The 20,138-nt window shown below is 55.2% G+C and overlaps 5 protein-coding genes across 5 annotated transcripts; 3 read left to right on the forward strand and 2 right to left on the reverse strand.

The window, feature by feature from the left end:
• Positions 1–2,840: 2,840 nt before the first annotated feature.
• Positions 2,841–5,039, reverse strand: CkaCkLH20_06650 (iq calmodulin-binding motif protein; the record flags this gene model as incomplete). Its single annotated transcript, XM_038889367.1, has 1 exon — positions 2,841–5,039. One exon carries the CDS (start codon positions 5,037–5,039, stop codon positions 2,841–2,843), a length of 2,199 nt encoding a protein of 732 aa, XP_038745179.1.
• Positions 5,040–6,617: 1,578 nt separating this feature from the next.
• CkaCkLH20_06651 (PX domain-containing protein) lies at positions 6,618–7,441 on the reverse strand (the record flags this gene model as incomplete). Its single annotated transcript, XM_038889368.1, has 3 exons — positions 6,618–6,681; positions 6,738–6,916; positions 6,977–7,441. The coding sequence occupies 3 exons, from the start codon at positions 7,439–7,441 to the stop codon at positions 6,618–6,620; spliced, it is 708 nt and encodes a 235-aa protein (XP_038745180.1).
• Positions 7,442–11,804: 4,363 nt separating this feature from the next.
• Positions 11,805–16,934, forward strand: CkaCkLH20_06652 (CDP-alcohol phosphatidyltransferase; the record flags this gene model as incomplete). The annotated part of the gene is made up of 7 exons (XM_038889369.1): positions 11,805–11,910; positions 11,986–12,074; positions 12,135–12,526; positions 15,270–15,292; positions 15,470–15,579; positions 15,701–15,826; positions 15,891–16,934. The coding sequence occupies 7 exons, from the start codon at positions 11,805–11,807 to the stop codon at positions 16,932–16,934; spliced, it is 1,890 nt and encodes a 629-aa protein (XP_038745181.1).
• Positions 16,935–17,656: 722 nt separating this feature from the next.
• Positions 17,657–18,173, forward strand: CkaCkLH20_06653 (uncharacterized protein; the record flags this gene model as incomplete). Its single annotated transcript, XM_038889370.1, has 2 exons — positions 17,657–17,744; positions 17,812–18,173. The coding sequence occupies 2 exons, from the start codon at positions 17,657–17,659 to the stop codon at positions 18,171–18,173; spliced, it is 450 nt and encodes a 149-aa protein (XP_038745182.1).
• Positions 18,174–19,174: 1,001 nt separating this feature from the next.
• On the forward strand, positions 19,175–20,023 carry CkaCkLH20_06654 (retinol dehydrogenase 8; the record flags this gene model as incomplete). The annotated part of the gene is made up of 1 exon (XM_038889371.1): positions 19,175–20,023. The coding sequence occupies one exon, from the start codon at positions 19,175–19,177 to the stop codon at positions 20,021–20,023; it is 849 nt and encodes a 282-aa protein (XP_038745183.1).
• Positions 20,024–20,138: the final 115 nt, after the last annotated feature.

Here is a 20,138-nt window from a genome sequence, read left to right on the forward strand (position 1 = left end):
CTCAAGTCGCGGAGGCCATGTTGGGCGGGGGAAAATGTGTCAAGATGAAGGAGACCCTGAAGTCGAAATGCGACTCAGGTCCACGGCAGGTCCTTGTCCCCGCCAAACTTAGCGGTCGGTGCTTGCTGGAAAATGTTCCGAAGCGGCTCCACCAACAGAGCCCACTGCCGACCAAACCACGCACTAATCTGACTTCATCTCCCAACTCACTGCCGGCTCAACGTGGTTGCCGATGAAGAGACAGGCCGGCGAATTTGAATCTGCCAAAACGATTCGTCGAGACGGTCGACAACCGCCTTCCGTATATCTCGATGTAGGTAGCTTAGGGACGGTGAGGGGTTGTCAAGTCGATCGCCAGACCAAAGTTGGTCCCATGGGCAAAGAGATCTTCACAGAGCAGCCAACATTGCGTTTAAATAGTGGCATCTGAGTGTCCTATTTTGAATGTTTATCATGAAATTATGCATCGCAACTAGCTACGATGTAACGACCTACGTATGGAGGTTGCCCGCTTTGACAAGTGGGGCGCCGTCTCCGGGCTCCGGTCCCGAGCGTTCTACCCCGGTCTCCATTTTTACGGCCTCTGGGCCGCGGTTTGCGGCGACGCAGTCTTGTTCTCCATCAATCAGCTCGTTGGGCATCCATGTTGCTACCGAATGTGCTCATAGTTGCCTACGTTTCACAAACAGAGCACTGCCCAGCGAATCGAATTAACAACGCTGACTTGAGCCAAATCGAGTTCAGAACAATAGGCAACACTTTGAGAGAAAGCCAGCCGGCAACATGACGTTTCGTCTCTCAGGCTACCAGTCACCCACTCCACACTGCAGATGAGCCTGCTGGACTTTATTCTCTCCATGAATTTCCATCTCAAGATCCGATATGAGTGAAAATCCTCAACGGCCAGAGTCGCTGGATGCGGTGCTGACATAAATTTCAACTAATCGCAATTCGTCTCTTTGCAGATGCAACCTGCAACTGCGGCCACCCCAAAACAGAAGTTACACATGAAATGCATAGAATCCTATGGAATTTCAAGTCTGGGCCATGGGGGTCGTCCACCCTAATTATTAGTATTGCTTTAAAAAGCCAGGTTCTGCTGCGCTTCATGTCCTGGGCCTGTTGTCCAGCTCCAGCTATCCTTGCGCAATAGTTTTGATTGTTACGTATATGCACTGGGTTCTCAGATATCTTTTTAGCTTGCGTTTTGTTGAACATACACGTATTCTGCGATTTCTTTACCAATCCGTGACCCCAAGCAGCTCTGAGTGCCACTAAGCACGCAGACATCATGGAAGTCCGTTACTCGCAAATCTAGTTCAATCAATACGTATCAAAACGTGTTCAGTCACTGACTAGGGTCAAGGTCGCTCTAGCTGCGATTGGGCTCGTGCAACTGGGCTTGAAGCCATTCAGCTACGCTTTCAGCAGGTCATACGCCACTATTTTCCGTCCATCCACTCGGGCCCTACTCGATGAATTAACCAATCACAGCTACTTGACTACGCAACAGCACGTCAAGAAGTGGCTGGAACAACAGAGAAGCGAAGCAAACCTCGCACAACTAGGCGTACGTAATGGACAACGCCCAATATGCGGCGACATTAAGCTGATATAGACCTTCTAGGCCGGCCTCGCAATCGGGAGCGTTGCGGGTATGTTGTCATGGCCAACTATCTATGACAACCACTGGATTGTTCCCGCGTTCTTGTATAGCAGTATCTTGTTATCAGTGGTCACAATCACAATTGCCGCCGAGCAGATAGTACTGATAGAGGCAAACCAGCATAAAAGTAATCTAGCCTGCTTCAGTAGCAAATACTGGCTGGCTAAGGGAGGTGGATTGCACTGGACTGGTGTGCTTGCTTGGCAGGCTCCTTACATGTGTCTCTCTTACGCGTTATTCTTCCTGGTTTTGGGGCTATCTACACATATCATCGCCCCAGTTGCACGAAGCGGTGGCGAGTTGAATGACGATTGCCGAGTAAGAGCAGGCTCCCTTTCTCGCCTTGCAGTACTGAATATTAACCTACAGATTCTCATATTCTTCATATCGACAGCTTGCGTAGCCTTGAGTTTCTTCTCAATGAACTCGGAAGCTCGGAATGGCATGAAACAAGACGAGTGCACAATTTCGGAGCCACGTTTGGGACAAAATATGCAGCAGCTACTGCAACAAGCACTGCTTCAGTCAACACCAGAAGTGTTGCAACAACCGTCCGCAGGGCACGTACCAGGACAGAATGATCAGAGGGTACTTGGGCAAGCACTGCGGGAGCCGTTGATGGAGTTGTTGCAGCAGCCGTTGGATTTGAAGCAGCTGTTGGAGCAGTTATTGCAGGAATCGCTGAAGCAGTCGATGGAGCGATCATTGCAGCAGATGTTGCCGGAACTGTTACCGCTGCTTTTGCAGCAAACTTTGAGCAAGGAACAGCCGTCGCGTGAAATGCGAGAACAGCAGGTCTGAGTCTAGATGACGCTTTTTCCATAATAACGGCGGTCAACGGAGTTAATGTGCTTTAATTATTGCTTGTATGTGCGTCTGGAAGACCTCAGCTTGCTTTTCTTCATGAACGTTGCAAAACCCTTGGCCCAATACATGTGACATGACGCGTATCACCAGTGAAGATGTATCATGCAGGGCCTCATTAAACATTCATCTGCTCATCGATCTAAACGCTCAGGGCAAGAGATCAAACCTCAGCGCGCATGGGTATAAAACAACATCCAAAAACCAAACCCTTCCACCCCTTATCCAAAGCCTCCGTGGGACCAACTATGCATACCTTCATCCACACTCTGCCCGGTCAATGGAGCCAGCGGTGGCCACAAAGCACACCCTAAACGCCAGAAGCAGCCCGTTGCTCCCTCGTCCTCTCCTCCGCCAGCGGCTCCATCGCCGCAGGATCCCCGTCTCTCTGGCCATGCGGCTCGCTGGGCGAGACGTGCAGCTTCCTCATCAGCTTGACGGCGGCCCGGTTCTCCTCCCTCTCCTCGGCCTCCCTCTCGAGCACCTTGCGCTCCTTGGCGGCGCTCTCGCTCTTGTCCATCTCCTCCTCCTCGCGCTTCCGCGCCTCCTCGGGCGCGACGATCTTCTCCTTCTTCAGGCTCATCTTCTCGAGCGTCTTCTTGCTCTTCTGCCGCGACTTGACGTACACCTCGAGCCCGACCAGCACGGCGTACGACTTGGAGATGGACACGTGCGAGGTGTCGACGTTGGCCTCCTTGAGGGACTTGACGAAGGCGCGGAAGTTGGACGCGGGGGGCCGGTAGTGCCCGCTCAGAGGCGACAAGCTCGAGAGGCGGCCGTTCTTGATCTTGATGAGCCCCGCCGCCGAGATGCGGCTGCCCTGGAGGAAGCTCGAGTGCTGGAAGGCGCCCGAGGACTTGATGCCGACATAGAGCCGGAAGCTGGTGTCGGCGACGAAGATCCAGGTGTTCTTCTTGACGGACTTGCGCAGCAGCTTGTTGAAGACGGTGGCCGCGGAGAGGTGCGAGACCTTCTTCATGCCCGTTGCGTTGTCGAGTTCCGGGGTGGCGTACTTGGCTGCGCGGTCGGCTTCGAGCGCCGACTCGACGGAGGACTCCGACCGGCTGTCGTCAACGTCGCGGTCCTCCAAGGGCGGGACGTTGCTCTGCGACCAGGCGGGCGTGGGGTCGTCGGCCGGCACGATGCCGTGGACGCTGTCCTTGTACGATTCGGTGGTGTCGATCCGGGCGCCATTCTTCGCCCAGCAGAGACGTCCCTCCTGGTCGACTTCTACGAGGTAATACTGTCTCTCTTCTCGTGATAAATACCGCACCTGCTCCCTCTCAAGCCGATCACGAGGACACGCCTCCATCTCGATGTTCTTGCCGCCACCGTAGTCAAGCCAGTAGAAGAAGTTCTCGTTAGTGTCCGACTTCTTCCACTCCTCGTGGTACACTCGCAGGTTGCTCCCGTAGCGGTGCTTGAGGTCGACCATCTCGAGAAAGTACTGCAGGCCCATCATCTTGGAGTCCTTCTTCCGCTTCCCGTTGGCCTCTTCGCGGCGCCGTCGCCGTTCAGCCCTCTGCTCAGGCGACTCCTCAGAGTCATCCGAGGAGGACGACGTTTCGGAGTCCGTCTCAGCGTCATCGTGCCCTGCACGGCGCGCAATCGTCGCCGCCTTCCTCCAGTTATCCCGCGCCGTCGCCGAGCGCATACCGCCATCAGAGTCTCTCGAAAGAACGCTGTGCTGGTCTCCGCTCACAGACAAGGCCGCGGAGCTCTTTGCTCTCGGCCTGTTCAGCTGGCGGAACCGCGCCTCCTCAATGGCGGACGACCACCTCGTCGAGGCATCCAAGCCCAAACCCTGCATCTCTCGTCTCACGCGGTAGCCACGATAGTTGCGTTGGATCATTGTCGCAGCGTTGTTCATCGCATCGCTGCTACTCCTTCCCCTCCCCCTCGATGCGGGCGACTGCAGCGGCGCCTCGACCTCTCCAACCCCACCTTCTACGGAGATTTGGCTCTGCATCGATCTCCTCTTGCTGCGACTGCGCTTGATTTCCTCCTCCTTGGTGCGTTGCACCTCTGCGATCTTGTCAAACTCGTCGCGGGACGGCGGGACCAGGCTGTCCATGTACTCTTGTCGCGCGCTGTTAGTGATGCTATCATGCGCGAGCGAGCATGTGTCGTCGCCGCTCTGGCTGTGCGCCGTCGTGGTTGTCGTCACGGTCGCAGAAAAGTCCGGGTTAAGATGTTCTTCCTGTTCTTGCTGGTCGGGTCTTGGCACGGGAGGGCTCGCCGGCGGGGTAATTGCGGCGCAAGAAACGTGGTGGTGAAGAGGGGTCTTCCGGGGTCCAGATTCGTCGCGGCCGACTGCTTCTTTTTGAGCGTGCAGGTCATTTTCGGTTGCGACGGCAGAAGCAGGGCGGTCGAATTTCGTCATCATGGGCGCTGCCACGGCGGCGGCGAGTGCTGCTACTGCGCCTGCGGGGTCTTCCGCCGCCTGCTTGCGACGACGGTGTAGGGATATGGATCTGGCCCGAGAGCCGATGGCGGCTGGGGCGAGCATCCGGTCTTCTGGTGGTTCCAGGTTGGAACTATGATTTTTTGGTGGTGTTTTGGGTAGGGTTGCCCGGCGCTGGCTAAGGTTGTTGCTAGGTTGAAGTGTGTATATCGGGCGATCTTGCGGCAAGCTTATGTTATTAGGTTGGTGAGAGGTTGGTGGGATGTAAACGGCGTCAGATGGATCGCGAATTGGAACTTTTGTCGAACAGCTTCAAAGGTAACCATGTGGTTGAAGTAAGCAACCTTGAAGGCGAGAGACGGGGGGCTATTGCAAATAAACTAAAGAAGATATAGTAAGGGTGAGACCTTTCTCTGTTATGAAATTATATTAGGTTGGGGGGAACGTGGGAAAAGGACCATCGGCATCTCCTTTGAGAAGAACAGCAGGAAGAGGAATCTTAAAAACAATCAACATCGCCCTGCATCATACCACAGGCCATCCTTGTCAGGCTCTGCAACTGACAAGCTTGGGGGCGGTTTTCGTTCTCCATATTACCCAGCGAAAGCAACATGGTGTGGTCGTTGCTCAGCCGTAACGTGTATTTGCTGGGGCTGTGACGCAACATGACCAACCGTCTTGACGACCATGAGAAAACCCGTGAACATAGACACAGCGTGCTTGGTACGCGGCCATATACGTTTACTCGCCATCGCGGTTTATTCATCCATCCGCAGTCCGCCAGGTTGAGATGTTGACGGCCAAAGAGCCAATAGAGATGGGTTTCTGTCCAGCCAACCCGAAAGGTGATCGCAACTCAGACACTTCCAGTTCTCCTCACGATGTGGCTTTTACGGGCGGGAAGAAAACGGAGTGGACAGGGAACCCAGAAATAGCAGACTTCGCCCACCTTTGCAGCCCGACGACAGAGGCGTTGCTGTGCAGTTGAAGCGCTAAACGCCATCTCCATTTGGGCCTTTTGCGTACGGACTGGGCTGCGTTAGGCGCTCTTGACGGTCTTGACGGTCTTGGTCCGCCTTGGAAGCATGCCAAACCGTTGCTGGCCCCCGCTAAACGTTGGCGAGGAGGGCTGTACATTACGCGTCCTGGTCAATCTTGCGGGGTGAGAGACGGCCACCTTCAAGACCCTCCTCGCCCAGCTGACAACCTAACCAACAAGAGAAATTACCTATTAAGACGGGAAAAAAGAGCACAGGACACTTCACTGCCACGGCGACCAAAACGGCAGCCCTTTGTGTTTTTTTGCGCGAGGGCCCCACCCGAGTGACCCCCGCGGCCGCCGAGACATGCTCCGGCAACGGGCAGGGCGGTTACCGGCCATCGTCTCCGCCATCCAGAAACGGGTCACCGTAAACCGGGCTCGAGGTTTTCTTCTGCCCGTGCGACACATTATCGTTCATCTTCATTTGTTCATGATTCGGGTCAGTCTGTGCCCGCTATGTATGTGCAACCGGCCCCTCAGCTCCCTGGTTGACTGATCCGCCTGGAAAGCTTTTTTCCCCTCTCTTCGGGCTCGCCGCTGCGCCCCCGCGATTAAACACGGCTATCTCCGTGCCGTGCTGCAGGACCTTCCAAACAATATACAATAAGAGTAAAAATAGGTTAGGTATTTAGACACTATGTTTATGAGAAAAGAAAATCCTTGAGTACTGGCGACCCGGAGAACTCAGGATTCAACATTATACAACTGTCACAAGTTAGCGATGTTCCAACCGGTCGCTATCTTGGCGAGACGAAACTCACTTGAGAAAGTATTGTAGGCCCGACCTTCTCTTGTCAAGGAATCTGGGCCTAAATTTCGATATCACACTCTTGGGCGGTAGAGGGGGCACCGCGGCTTCGAAGTTGGGGAATGACTTGATGAGCTTTTCGCGGAGGTCGTCGAACTCGGAGTATCGCTTGCGGATGTTCATATAGCTCCCCTGTACAGAGTCTGTCAGTTGCTGATTCGACACCTCGCCCGTCACGACCTGATCACTTACCTGCAGCGTCTCGACCCTGATATTCCACACGACGAAAGCCCCGATGTTGGTCGTACTGCCGTTGACGATCACGTAGTCGGTAATCTCAACGCTCTTCGCCCAGCACGCGCGGTTGCGATCGTTTCGGTCGCTAGCCTCGTTGTCGTGCATCGTGATCGCGCCAGCGGGCAGCACGGACTCGACCGACACATTGGAGACGGAGCGTTGGTGATGGTTCATCCAGTACGGCGGCGACGTTACGGATGACGGGCTCGCGACGGAAGAAGCTTGGTCGGCCGACGCCGTGTCGTCGTCGTCGTCGTCCCCGAACAGCCCGCCGCGCGTACCGTCATTGTTCTGGCGGGACAGTAAGCCCGCGATCGTGCCGTTCGTAACCTTGGGGGAAGCTTTCGGGTGGCTGCCGTTCAGGGCGCTGCCGTGTGTGGTGCCATTCGTGGGGAACTGGGATGCGATCGCCGAGTCCATGAATCCATGTGCGGTGCGGCCGCTATATCATTGAACAGGCGCCGTGGTTTCGTCTTTCTCAATTGCGGTTGCGATGCGCTGCGATGCGATTCGTGAGGATTGAGGTTTGGTGGTTTTGCGCTGGTGCAAAGTCCGTGTGTCTCGTTGCGTGAGGATATGTGACGTATTGGTGATATCCCGAGTCTAGGGAAAGGAAAGACTTGTCTCGGGGCGCTTCTTGAACTCCGGTCCGTTTGGGCTGCGTTAGGGTCCGGTGGCTGTGCAGATCGACTAGAAGCTACTTTGGCTTGCGTGCAGCAGTCCAATTGTCTGAGGCTTCCGATGGATGATGGATTTGGATGGATGCTACGTGCGAGCGGCGATTAAGTCGGGCCGCTGATTGCAACGTGACGAATGTTCTGGCGGTTAGGAGTTGGGAAATGAGGATCGAGAGTGAAGCGAGATATGCAATTGTCAAACAAAGATGACGGTATTCACTGTTGGAGCAGTTCGGAAGGAAAATCTCTGATATTGTTTGTTTGTGTTATCAAAACATCATTAATATCAGCTAGGACGAAAGCACCTACCATAGTTTACCTGAGGAAACGTTCTTCCCCTCAATTGCCCAGGATCATGTGTTGAAAGACAAACTCTGCCAAGTTGAGGTGTGCTTAGGTAAGTCTCGCAAGGACGTCTTGATGTTTTGGCAGGTGCTATCGGACGAGAGAGGGTGGACCTGCAAAATAGGACGACCTACCTTACCTACCTAGGTAGGCACTCCAAAGAAGCAGCGTTTTTCAATGCCGCCAGCACTGGCTGCTACTGTCATCTCCTGCGCTCCCTTATCATCACCAAATCAACCTCGTCGTCCTTACTTGACATCGTCTTTTTGTAATGGATTGGTTATCCTGCTGTCTTGAAAGACCTTGCGCTTGAGGGGTCCAGCGGTGCCTGCCGCCAAATACATATGCGAGGTCCACATGGGATGGAAATGCAGCTGCCGCTCGGAGCGCTGGACTTCTGCGATGTGCAGCCAAGAACAAGACTCGAAACTCCAAGAAACAGAGCATCTTTCAAGCAGGGAGAGATGCTCTGTCTTATCTTTCTTGCCACACATCATCAGTCTCACACCACTATTCTATTCTCGGGTCTCTCCCTGGAATCGACCACTCCAACAGTCACGGCGAGGTGACACCGACGATTCACCAAGACGCACCAGAACGCACCGAAGTCCCGGTTGTGGCGCTTCGAGAGACGCAAGCGTTGGGAAACACTGGCAGACACTCCTTCGGCACAAGCGCTGTTTCCCCGCGCTATCGCATCTGGTCTAAGTCATCGGTGCGGATACGAAGCTGCAGAACCAAGATCCCGAGTGGAGGCGGAGAGTTGAAAGGGTGCATCTCGCTGACCAGGGTCTTTGGCTTCGACTCCGATTCTAAAGTCGTAGACCCTGGTGCGCCCTCATTGGCGCAGTGGCAAGTTTCCTCGGTACTTGCGGCAACCAGACCTGACGCATTCTGCATCGAGGAATGCATCGCAAGCTTCGTCGCATCAGACGACAAGTCAATAAGAGAGGCAGACGCATGCAAGTGTGGGTTTTGTTGACAGCTTGACACATCCAGCTGTGGCGGCATCCCTTGGCCTTAACGCCCATCACGAGCACGACGGTGTCTTCGTGACGTCCAACGACTTTATTCGTTGCGGACAGTTTCGTTTGACGCGAGAAACGGCCACGCGGACTCATTGGGGATCTCGGACGGCGTGAGACCGGACTGGGCTTCGGCCATCAACAAAGCCATCTCCAGAGACACCACGCCAACGACAACGGCTCGGGCTCCGCCAGCCACTTCGTTCTCCAACCTCTTTACTATTTATTCCTTCTGGTACCAGGTATCATATTTCAAACAGTCGCCTAGCCAAGGCCCTCTAGCATGCAGAGCTAGCTGCGTCCATGGTCTGCACAACCCGCTTGGTGAGGTGCAGACTGCAGAATACGAGTGGCGATCACTCCAGTGAGACGCTGCGAACAGCGATATCAGTACAGCAGGTCGTGTCGACGGCTGAGAAATGTCGGCGGTTGGGACAATCGGAGGCCGTTCCGTACGGCCAAAGAGGCACAACGACAGCTCCTGTTTCGCAACAAATGCATCTTGCAAGCGGAGGTGGTCTCGTAAAGATGTGCACTTAGGGGAGACCGAGGGGTCTGGCCTGTTTGGCAAAAGTTTACTGCACGATATCCGTCTGGCGGCGACTGGCAGGGGGGACTTTGATGGAGCCTTGGCTCCGAAGACCTCAAAACTATCCGCCGCTTTTGCAGGTTTTATGGAGAGCAAGACAGTTCCGGTCTATTCTGCAACCTCGTAATCAACTATGGGGCCGGTCATCCGACCTGCAAAACTGGCAGTCAAGTGGGAATTGAACTGATTCTGAGCGGTCTGTTTGGCGAGATCGATCCGGGCGTGACCGACGACCAGACACGGAGGAGTCGTCAGTGTGTTTTCGCCGCATTGAATACGGGCAACCGCGGGAATGTTGTGGCTGCTGTGCTGACGCTCACTCTTCCTTCTCGAACGCACAGCATGGACGGGACTGCACAGCGAGGCTGGAATTGGCCATGGGTTTGGTGGACGGATCGTTGATGATCAACAGATGGCGATAAACGGAGAGACCGGCCCTCTCTTCTGGACATGGTCCAGCGCAGCAAATTAACGAGCCAAGGCAAGGGAACTCACAGGTCTCACCTCGACTGGACATACCGAGGGCATTCAGTGCCAATGCTGCCGCTGCCAGTGCCGCCAGCGTTGGGTGTCAGTTTGTGGAGGGGAGATTCATCTCCGGGCAACAATGGACACCCGATCTCGTTAGCGGAGCGGGCAAAAACAATGCTAGCACGTTTTAGTGCCATCGGTGCTGCAGACAGAGTGCAGAGGCCCTGGGAGCTGCAGAGAAACCCTCGTCCGATCCCTGCCCAGAAGGCCACTGAACCCTTCCATCCTCCACTAAGCCTCAAACTCCACCAAAAAAACAACACCATGAAGCCCTGCTCTTTCTTGTACGCAAGACCCTGGGCCGTCCCCAGAACAATATCACCCTAACGTGCCTAGCATGGCAGGTCGCCACGGCTGTTGGACTCCTGACTGACCGACTTGCCGACCTGCCTGAAGTTGAGGGATTGGCACTCTAGGGTCGACTTCGGGATTGTTTTGAGCGGATCTCTGCTATCCTCTTCTGCCAAGGGCTAAGGAACAAGGGAGAGAGAACCACAAATGTCAGACGGAAGAGGAGAGTATCTTCGGCTGAGGCGATGAGACACCGAGTCTCATCGACCTACGAATACGGACGTCTTACCAACGATATGGAGAAGCCGGTAGAAGCACCGCTATGATGGACCCCAAGTGGTGACTCCACGAGTTTACGGTCACACTCATGGTACGACGTCTCCATCTCGAGATAATTTCGACACCGTGATTGGCAGCCGGCGAAGAGACCCCAAGAACCCTGGCCCTGGCTACTAGCAGGAAATACACCGGATGGCTGGCGTGGAGACGAGCTAAACCCAATTGCGCTTATTCTCTCCAGTCGATATCGCGAGCCCGCTGCCCGTGGCGTTGTAGCCAGGGACCCCCGGGCCTCCTTTATTTTGGACCTTGAGTAGGAAGAAGCTCCCGATGCCTGGCCTAGCATAGGAAAATGGCTTCCTCCATACCCATGTTCCTCCTAGTTCCTCCTCTTGCCCAGGCACCTTGAGCGAAGCTAGTGAATGCACGGCTAACGCTCGAGTTTTTGCTTGATATGAACCCATCACCTTCCTGTCTATGCCGTTCCTTCTTCTTCTCCTCCCTCCTCACCTCTTCCTCCGACCTATCCATCCTCAGCCCGTGTCTTATCTTTTGTTACACAGTTGAGATTTCTTCTTCCTCCCGTGTCTAGTCCTCCTGCACATATAATCTCTTGCCCTCGTTCATACAAGAGAAGCTCGCTCGCTCTTCTTAGTTGCAGCCTTCACGAAATAGCCCGCCTCTCGCTACTAATACAAATTCGGACACTCGCCTTTTTTGGTCACCAACGGCTTCTGAGTCAATCCATTTAGTCTGTAAGTAGGAACCCCCATTCCTAACGCCTCATATCACATCGCCCCCTTCCCAGCCATGTGCTGCTCAAACAACTATCGAAGCCCGGTGGAGTTGTGAGGCTGTGGGAGAGCTCTGGAATGCAGAGCCCACGGCTTTCTCATCTACAAAAATGCTTTTTTGCTGACCAGGAAACGACACAGCTGGTTGATATTAATACTTGAATTCGATTTCCCGAACCTTGGACCTTGCTCCCTTGTCCACAACAACTACAACAACACCTCGACTCGAAACATCAGCACACACTCGTCACAATGCCTTCATTCAAGAGCACCATTTTCGCCGTTGCTGCGGCATTCGTTGCTTCCGCCCACGCCGACTACGTTATCAACCCCAAGTCCGTTCCTCTGGCCACAAGAAGTACGTTGTTTATTCTTCAGACCGCGGCCGCGGAAGCTGAGATCCGGGATTTTCCATGCTAACGGGAACGTGCAGAGTCATGGTGCCAGGATGAGACGAACACCTGCCCGATCATCTGCCAACAAGTCGAGCCCAGGACGACCCTGGTCAACACGTGCAACTCCGTGAGTAGCTCCCCCTTGTCCCAGAAATCCGTCCACAGAGGCTAACGCACGGTATCTCAGGAAACCCTCGAGTACGGCTGCATCTGCGGCGACGGCAAGCAGCCCAACATGACCGAGTACTCCCTCACGCTCCCCTACCACGTCTGCCAGGAGTACGGCAACCAGTGCGTCACAAACTGCGGCCTCGGCGCCAACCAGTGCGCGTCCAAGTGCCGCGAGGACCACCCCTGCGGAGCCAGCAACCCCACCCGCGAGAACAAGACCTCCAGCACCGGCACGGCCACGGCCACGGCCTCCTCCACACAGACCAGCGGCGCCATCTTCACCGGCATGGCCGGTGACGACAGCAGCAACGGAAGCGGCAGCTCCGGCGCCGCGGCTCTGGCAATGGGCCGTGAGGCTGGCTTTGCCGTGCTCGTCGGCAGCTTGCTCGGCGGCGTCGCTCTCTTGCTGTAAGAGGCGTGTCCTCGTTGGGAAGCGTTCTGTCAGGCGTTCTGTCAGTCGGAAAATAATGAGGGGGGAATCCTGCAGTCGTGTGTTCTGTCTCGTCCACTCTTTCAAATACCCCCCATATTTGCACAAACTATTTCACATGCTCGGCGTTTACATACGGCGGAGGGAATATCAGCTTCCCTCCTCTCAACGGCATTTCAATCATACGGAACCGGAACTACTGGGAAATCTCGTGGGAAAAAACAATCATCGTAATGTCTTGTAATATCATCCGAGCAGAACACACGACGGCGGAGGAGAGAAAGGAAGAGAGATAGAGAGCGGCGTGGGTGAAATATCTGTCATTTAGCGTTCTAGTTTTGGCCAAAAAGAGGCTCGGTCGAGTCAATGAAAGCGAAGGAAGCGGGCCTGTGGTTTGGGCACCGACTTCTAAAGATGAAGATGGCGTTCCTTGATGCAGTGATCTCGGGTGTGTGGGATGTGATCAATCGGACGAAGACATTCCACGATATGTGTGTGTTTCGCGGCTTGTTTTGTTACTCAAGAGTGTGTCTAAAGTGAGGAATGAAGTCTGCACGATGTTTTGCAGCTTCTTATGTATTTCAAGTGCGCATCGGCTCGTCATCCTTACGCTGAGCCATCCCGGGTGGTCTGCGGCCAGTTCGGTCGATGGGCCGCTCATCACGCAGGTAGACAAGATGTGATGTTATCGAGAAGATGGGCACGAGACCATCTTCCATGTTCGTCCCATCTGTCCCGTGACGTGGTTGACGCTAGGCTCGTTCCCGTAGGGCGATGACTCCGATACCGTGAGGGAAGCTAAGGTCGGTAGGTGGTAGGTAGCCGTCTGGTAAGCGAGGTCGGGACGTCAAGCCGTCGCGTGCGCGGAACAATGAACAAAGAATGAACGGGGTTGACGGGGCGGGGACGGTGACGGCGTGGCGGGCGCCAATCAGACGGGGACAAACTCGAGATCTTGGGCATCGTCGACGATAGGGCCAGCAAGACGGGAAGCTGCTTGTACCACCACATGCTTCTGGCCGTGCCACGGCGGCCATTCTAGGCGGCCGGGGCGGGGGTCACGGGGACCAGCCTGGCGGCACAAAAGCCGGACCCGATCCATGGTGGGTCCATCCGTCACGCTATTGAGGCTGAAGGTATCTTGGGCTGGGAAACCAGGGCTCCCTCACATGTCATCTCGCAGGAAGATGCGGTCAGCCAATGAGCGGTTCTTCTCTCCGTTTTGTTCGATAGGTCTTCTTGAGAGTGCCGAACATAGGATGATTTGGCTCAAGATCGGTTGGTCTTGGTTCTTGTGTGCGCGGGGTGGTCGGTAGATTTGTGTTAGTCGGCGCGCGATGCCATCTTACCGACATGCGCCGTAGCTCCTCCGTGAGATCAGGTGAAGTAGCAGCGGCTGCGGAGACTCTCACATGTCAATCACGTCGTTGTCAGAGTCCAGGAGCTGCGAGTCCTTGGAGCTGCCTTAGGGCTATCTCAAGCGTCTTCAAAAGGCTCGAACCAACCCAATGGGTGAGGACGGAGTGAAAAGGCGGTAAATGGGCAGAAGGGCCATCCTTGCATGGTCATTGTCTTGTCTCGTCGCTCTCGGGCTTTTTGCAGCGAGGGTTTTTGGAGAGCGCGACAGAAAAAAAAAAACGGGTGAGGAGCTTGGGGCGTCGGGAGCGTGCGTTTTGATAGGGTCTTTGTGATTTTTGTTGAATCGCCGAGATGAAGCGGGGGCGAGTACGGCGATGTCATTGGACGTCGTGGCAGGGTCGCGGTGGTCGGCCTGTGATTCGTGATCAAGATGAGATGGAACGTTCGAAGCTGGCCATACCTGGCGCGATTTGCTGCAGGGGAAGATCAAGAAAAGGAGAAGATGGTGTTGATGATGTGAGGTTTAGGTAAGGCGGCGATCTGGAGGACACCGAAGAGGTACTCAGCAGTGGAAGTGAGAGGTAGCAATTGATGTAGGAGAAGAAGGAATCACGAGCTTCTTTCAGGCTTCCAATTCGCAGGTACGTGGGGAAGCTACGTAACGCCTGCAACCGCAGCGAATGACGACCAAATGACTGCTTGCCTGAGGCGGGTTGATGCACGTCGAGCCGGCCGCGTACCTACGGCATTGAGCCTCTTTCTTGCCTTCCCTTCCCGCCCCGGCCGCGCCCAGCCCAGAGTCCTGGTCCGGAAGGAGAAGCTCGTGCCTCTCGCACCTGTCATTCGCTGTTTGCTGCTTGCTGGACGCCGTGGGCGGGGGCCACTGCTGCTCGCAAAGCCCACTTGCCCAGCTCAGCGGTGGACCATGCACCCAACTGGCAAGACCTGGAGCTGGGGTGCAGGCCACCGACCCCCCCCGGTCCTTTTTTCCCCCTAAAAAAATAACGGCCAGCACCGTCGATGATGCGAACTCAATGAGGTGGCCGACTACCACTGCCTGCCCATCATTTTTTTCGATCCCAAGTTTTGCATGTACTGCTCTCTTTTTGCGGTGGAAACCGCGCGCACCTATCTCCTTTAGCATTCATCTCGTGCTATAGATATCTCAGATCTCCCCCACCAAAAAGACCCTTTGTTTGATCCCCCCTGGCTCTCATTGCTTCTGGTCCTCCTTCAACTCCTACTCCCCTCCTCCCCTCCTCCTACCTACCTTACGTTACTTCACCTGCCATAACCCCCACAGCAGTTTACCGACGGCCGTCATTCCAGACCACGCTCGCTGCCTCTGACGCAATTCTTCAGAATGGGCACCAAGACTTCTGACAGTGAGCACGAACCTCCCTCCCTTCCCTCCCTCCCCAGAGCTCAGGCAACAGCTGGCGCCGAGCTCCTTGGAATGATGCGCCTTCAATTCATGAATGGCAGCCTCCTCGTGGGGAGCTATGGCGGGGTTTGCTTCTGTCACGACGATGGTGGCTAACACGATCGTTTCTTTCGAGTAGGGGCCGCTGCCGCCGAATGCATCTCGGACGATGCCCTCATTCATCTCAAGTCCTACAAATATTCTGCCGTCGACAAGTCGCCCATCTCCAACTACATCCTTCGCCCATACGTGCGTAACCCCTCCGACGATCCCCTCCAACGACGCTCTGCCCCGCGCCGTCCGAGCGGCTTTAGCCTGCCAGCCATCACGCGACCTCTCCACGACAGCTAGCTAACTCTCCTCGTTGCAGTGGAACGCCGCCGTTGAGCTCCTGCCGTTATGGCTGGCCCCGAACATGGTGACGCTGTTGGGCTTCTTCTTCATCCTGGGAAACATTGGCCTCTTGGTCGTTTTTATGCCTGATTTGGTGGGACCGGTACGTCGCAAAATACATCTGAGGGGACATGGGAACATTGCGAGCGGCTGCTGATACCGCTCAGGGGCCATCATGGCTATACTACAGCTTCGCTTTCGGTCTGTTCATGTACCAGACCATGGACAACCTCGATGGCAAGCAGGCGCGTCGCACCGGAACCTCGAGCGGACTCGGCGAACTCTTCGACCACGGTATCGACTCTCTTAACTGCACCCTGGCCAGTCTCCTCGAGACTGCCGCCATGGGTCTCGGCTGCTCCAAGTCCGGCGTCTTCACGGCTCTCGTGCCTTGCCTACCCATGTTCTTTTCGACCTGGGAGACCTACCACACCCACACCTTGTACTTGGGCAGAATCAACGGACCTACCGAGGGTATTCTGATTGCCTGCAGCGTCATGGTGGTTTCAGGCATCTACGGACCTGGCATTTGGACCCAGCCCATCATCAATCTCCTCGGCGAGGGCCATGAGCAGTACACCTTCGGCTTCGCTCACCTGATGGGCGACACTTCCATCCGTGACATCTGGATTGGCATGATCGTTTTCTCCCTCTTCGCGACTCACGTCCCCTTCTGCGTTCTCCACGTTATCAAGGCCCGTCGTGCCCGCGGTGAGCCCGTTGCTCCCGTCTTCCTGGAGTGGACGCCTATGGCGGTGTACACCCTCGCTATTGGCGCATGGATTTACTCCCCTTACACGAGCCTCCGCAGCGAAAACCACCTCGTGCTTTTCTGCCTGACAATGTCCTTCGTCTTCGGCCGTTTGACCACCAAGATGATTCTTGCTCACCTGACGAAGCAGCCCTTCCCCTACTGGACCGTCATGCTCGTGCCCCTTGTTGGCGGTGCTTGCCTGGCTAACCTTCCGGTCATCGGTATCTCTGCTATCAGCGCTCAGACCGAGCTGTACTATCTGTACGGCTACTTCATCTTTTCGGCTGTCGTCTACTTCCGCTGGGCGTACCTTGTCATCACGAGCATCTGCAACTTCCTCGGCATCAACGCCCTCACAATTCCTAAGGAGAAGCAGCTCGCAAACAAGCAAGCTCTTGAAGCAGCCAAGACGGGGCCGATTCTCAACGGTACCGCGAACGGTTTCAAGAAGGAATAGAACTTGGCCGCTGGCTTAGTAATAGGTGGATAAGGGGGTTTCAACACTAGCGACCGACTTGTGCGGAAGAACGGTGATGACGAGACAACAGAAGACGACAAAGACGAGAGAGCTTTTTTGAGTAAATGGAATGACAGCACGTCTCGTTGCGGCCGCGAGGGATACGATTGAGTTTATTTTGCATGGAAGTCGGCGTTGCAGGAGGCTGATCTCAATTTCAACATTGCATGCGCTGTTGTTCCTTCTTTTCGGCGCTTGAGGTGAGCATGCCGTGGATATGGCATGACTGGACCACGTTACAGGTACTATAACTATTCAGGGGTATAGATCTCCTTTGCATAATATCAAAGTTCAAACTTCAACTGGTAGTGTTGAATGTCAAGTGTGAATAGCGGGAGATCACAGTGTTCCTACAACGTATCCGCTGTTTTGCGAGACAATAACAGTGCCTGACAGTCTGGTCGATAAGTATCAGTAACTGGTCGGTAGATTCATTCGTCAACCTTGTGAGACTTCCTGTTTGTCCCGACCATGGGACCGCCCTAACCGCGATGCCCTACCACTCTCGATCCAATATCTGCCTCCTCTCCTGTCTTATTCCCTAACTTCTCCATCGTTACTCTATGTTTATGTACAAGGCAACACGAATTGATCCTTAGAGAATCCATATTAACCTTCACATTGTGTACTTCTCTCTCCGTTTGCTACTTAATCACAAGACGTTGAACATCTTTTTCCCGCCATACACGACATTCATAGGCGAGACCCCCACCCCCGAGGGCCTGATGAAAGGGCGGGAGTATTACCTCGGTGAGGTCGATCCTCGCCCACGCCAAAAGCTGATCGCGAGGATTATGGATACTTGCTTGTCTCACAGATCCAGCGTTCGAGAAGAATGCAGACGCCTCTACCAAGAAGCAGCGTGTAGACGTCGAGGAATCTTCCCCCGATTCGGTTTACAGCACGGGTCGACGGCTGCGTAAAAATGAATTTGATGGTGGCTACGAGCACTGCATCATCATCCGTCTGCACTATCTCCGAGTCACAACGGTGCCCAGCCACCTTACCGACTCGCCCGCTCCCGATGCCGACCCGCGAGACATGCTCAAACCCTGGAGCGAGCTGGCTGAGGAGTACCGCGCATTAAATACTCGTCCGGTTGAGGACGGCCAGGTCATCAGGATCTGGGCCAAGGATCCCGACCATCTTCCCGACTGGGACATTCTGCGCCTCCGATGAGCGGCCTTCAGGATTCACCGCTTATCGGGCGGGGTCGATCCCGAGCTGTACAAAACTTGGGACAGTTTCGAGGAGGAATACATTGCTATACAGGATAAGAATTTTCACTTCGAACGGCACCGTATCAACATCGAGCGCGCCAGACTCGAGAAGGAGCGTGGTGGCAGGCTGTCGGAAGTGCAGTATGCGTGGCTTGAGAGGGATGTTAACAACGATGAGTGGGGCCGTTTGTAAACGGAGAAGTACCTGCGTAATAAGGCACAGAATGAGTTGAGAGTTGGAGACGGAGCGGGAGGGCCGGTTCTTGACCCTAGAGTCGCCGACGGGCCCGCGACCGCCTGGCGGTCCCACTTCCTCCGATGTACCCACATCGCCGATGACCCCGCAGTTGCCTCCGTAGTCCGACACTAAGTCCGGTACCACGGCCGACCCTAGAGTGTACAATCTAACAATGACATCAATGCGGCGCCAATAGTGTTGAGCTACATTACACTTAGCGTGCGCCTTTCATCGCATCTCCTATCGCCGACAGCAGGGAGACTTCAATCGTCTTTTGTGATCCTTCGGCGTTAACCCTCGTCAATAGTCGTCACCACGCATGGTACGATCAAGCCCCGAGCCAGGAAAGGTTCAACACGATGCTTCTTTACATTCGTTCAAAGTGTTCCTGCAATGCACACAGCCACACCAGTCGGGCGGAGACAGCGCCGTACGATTATCGCCGTGTCAGCAATTAGGAGTTTGGCGTTGGGCCTCTGCCAATGGGATTTGGTGTTACGACACCCTGATTTGTCTCTTATGTCTTCAGGTAACTTATTCAAGGGGATTTACTATTTAAATATGGTGATGTTCGTATTCAAACTGACTCTTGAAATATCTCTTCATTACTATAAACCTCCTACTTCTCATACCTCTCACTCGTGTTCTTCGACAAGTTGTGCCAATTAGCACCACCATCACATACTAACAATTTGCAAACCTCACCGCAACATCATAACATCATGGACTCCCCCGTCTGGTTCATCACCGGCGCCTCCTCCGGCTTCGGCTTCGAGATCGCAAAGGAAGCCCTCGCCCGCGGCCACCGCGTCATCGCAACAGCCCGCAACCCCTCCAAGATCTCCGCCCTCGCCTCCGCCGGCGCCGACCTCCTCCCGCTGGACGTCACCGCCTCCGAGGCCGCCATCACCGACACCGTCGACTCGGCCTTCGCCCTGCACGGCAAGATCACCCACGTCGTCAACTCGGCGGGTTACGCGCTGGAGGGCACCGTCGAGGAGGCCGACGCTGCGGAGGCCTTTGACCAGTTCAACACGAACGTGCTCGGCACGCTCAAGGTGTGCCGGGCCGCGGCGCCGCACCTCCGCGCCCAGGGGTTCGGAGTGCTCGTCAACTTCGGCAGCCTCGGCACCTGGGAGGGCTGCGCCGCCGCGGGGCTGTACTGCGCGACCAAGGCCGCCGTGAGCAACCTGACGGAGGCGTTCCGGGACGAGCTGAGTCCCTTTGGGGTCGCGGTGTGCAGTCTCGAGCCGGGCTACTTCCGCACCGGGTTTCTGAACCCGGGCGCCCGCGTCAAGGCCAAGGTCGATCTGGAGGCGTACAGCGTCGGCCCGGCGGGGAAGTACAAGAAGCTGCTCGACGCCGCGGATAACCACCAGCCCGGGGACCCGGTCAAGGGGGCGCGCGTTGTGGTGGACGTCATGACCAAGTCTGGGGTTGCCGAGGGGAGGGAGGTTCCTGTCAGGCTTGTGCTGGGAACGGACTGTCTTGCTGCGGTTCGGCGGAAGTGTGAGGAGACTCTTCGGTTGATGGATGAGTGGCAGTCGATCTCGGATACGACTGACTTCTAGATTGTCTGTTCTTCTGGCAGTGGTTCTCGGGTTATCGTTTGGTACGCGACTCTGTCATTTTACGAATAACGGCAATTGCACGTCTCTCTCATCGGAAATCGCTCTTTTACCTTCA

The sequence above is a fragment of the Colletotrichum karsti genome, assembly GCF_011947395.1.
Source record: "Colletotrichum karsti strain CkLH20 chromosome Unknown Scaffold20, whole genome shotgun sequence".
NCBI lineage: Eukaryota > Fungi > Ascomycota > Sordariomycetes > Glomerellales > Glomerellaceae > Colletotrichum > Colletotrichum karsti.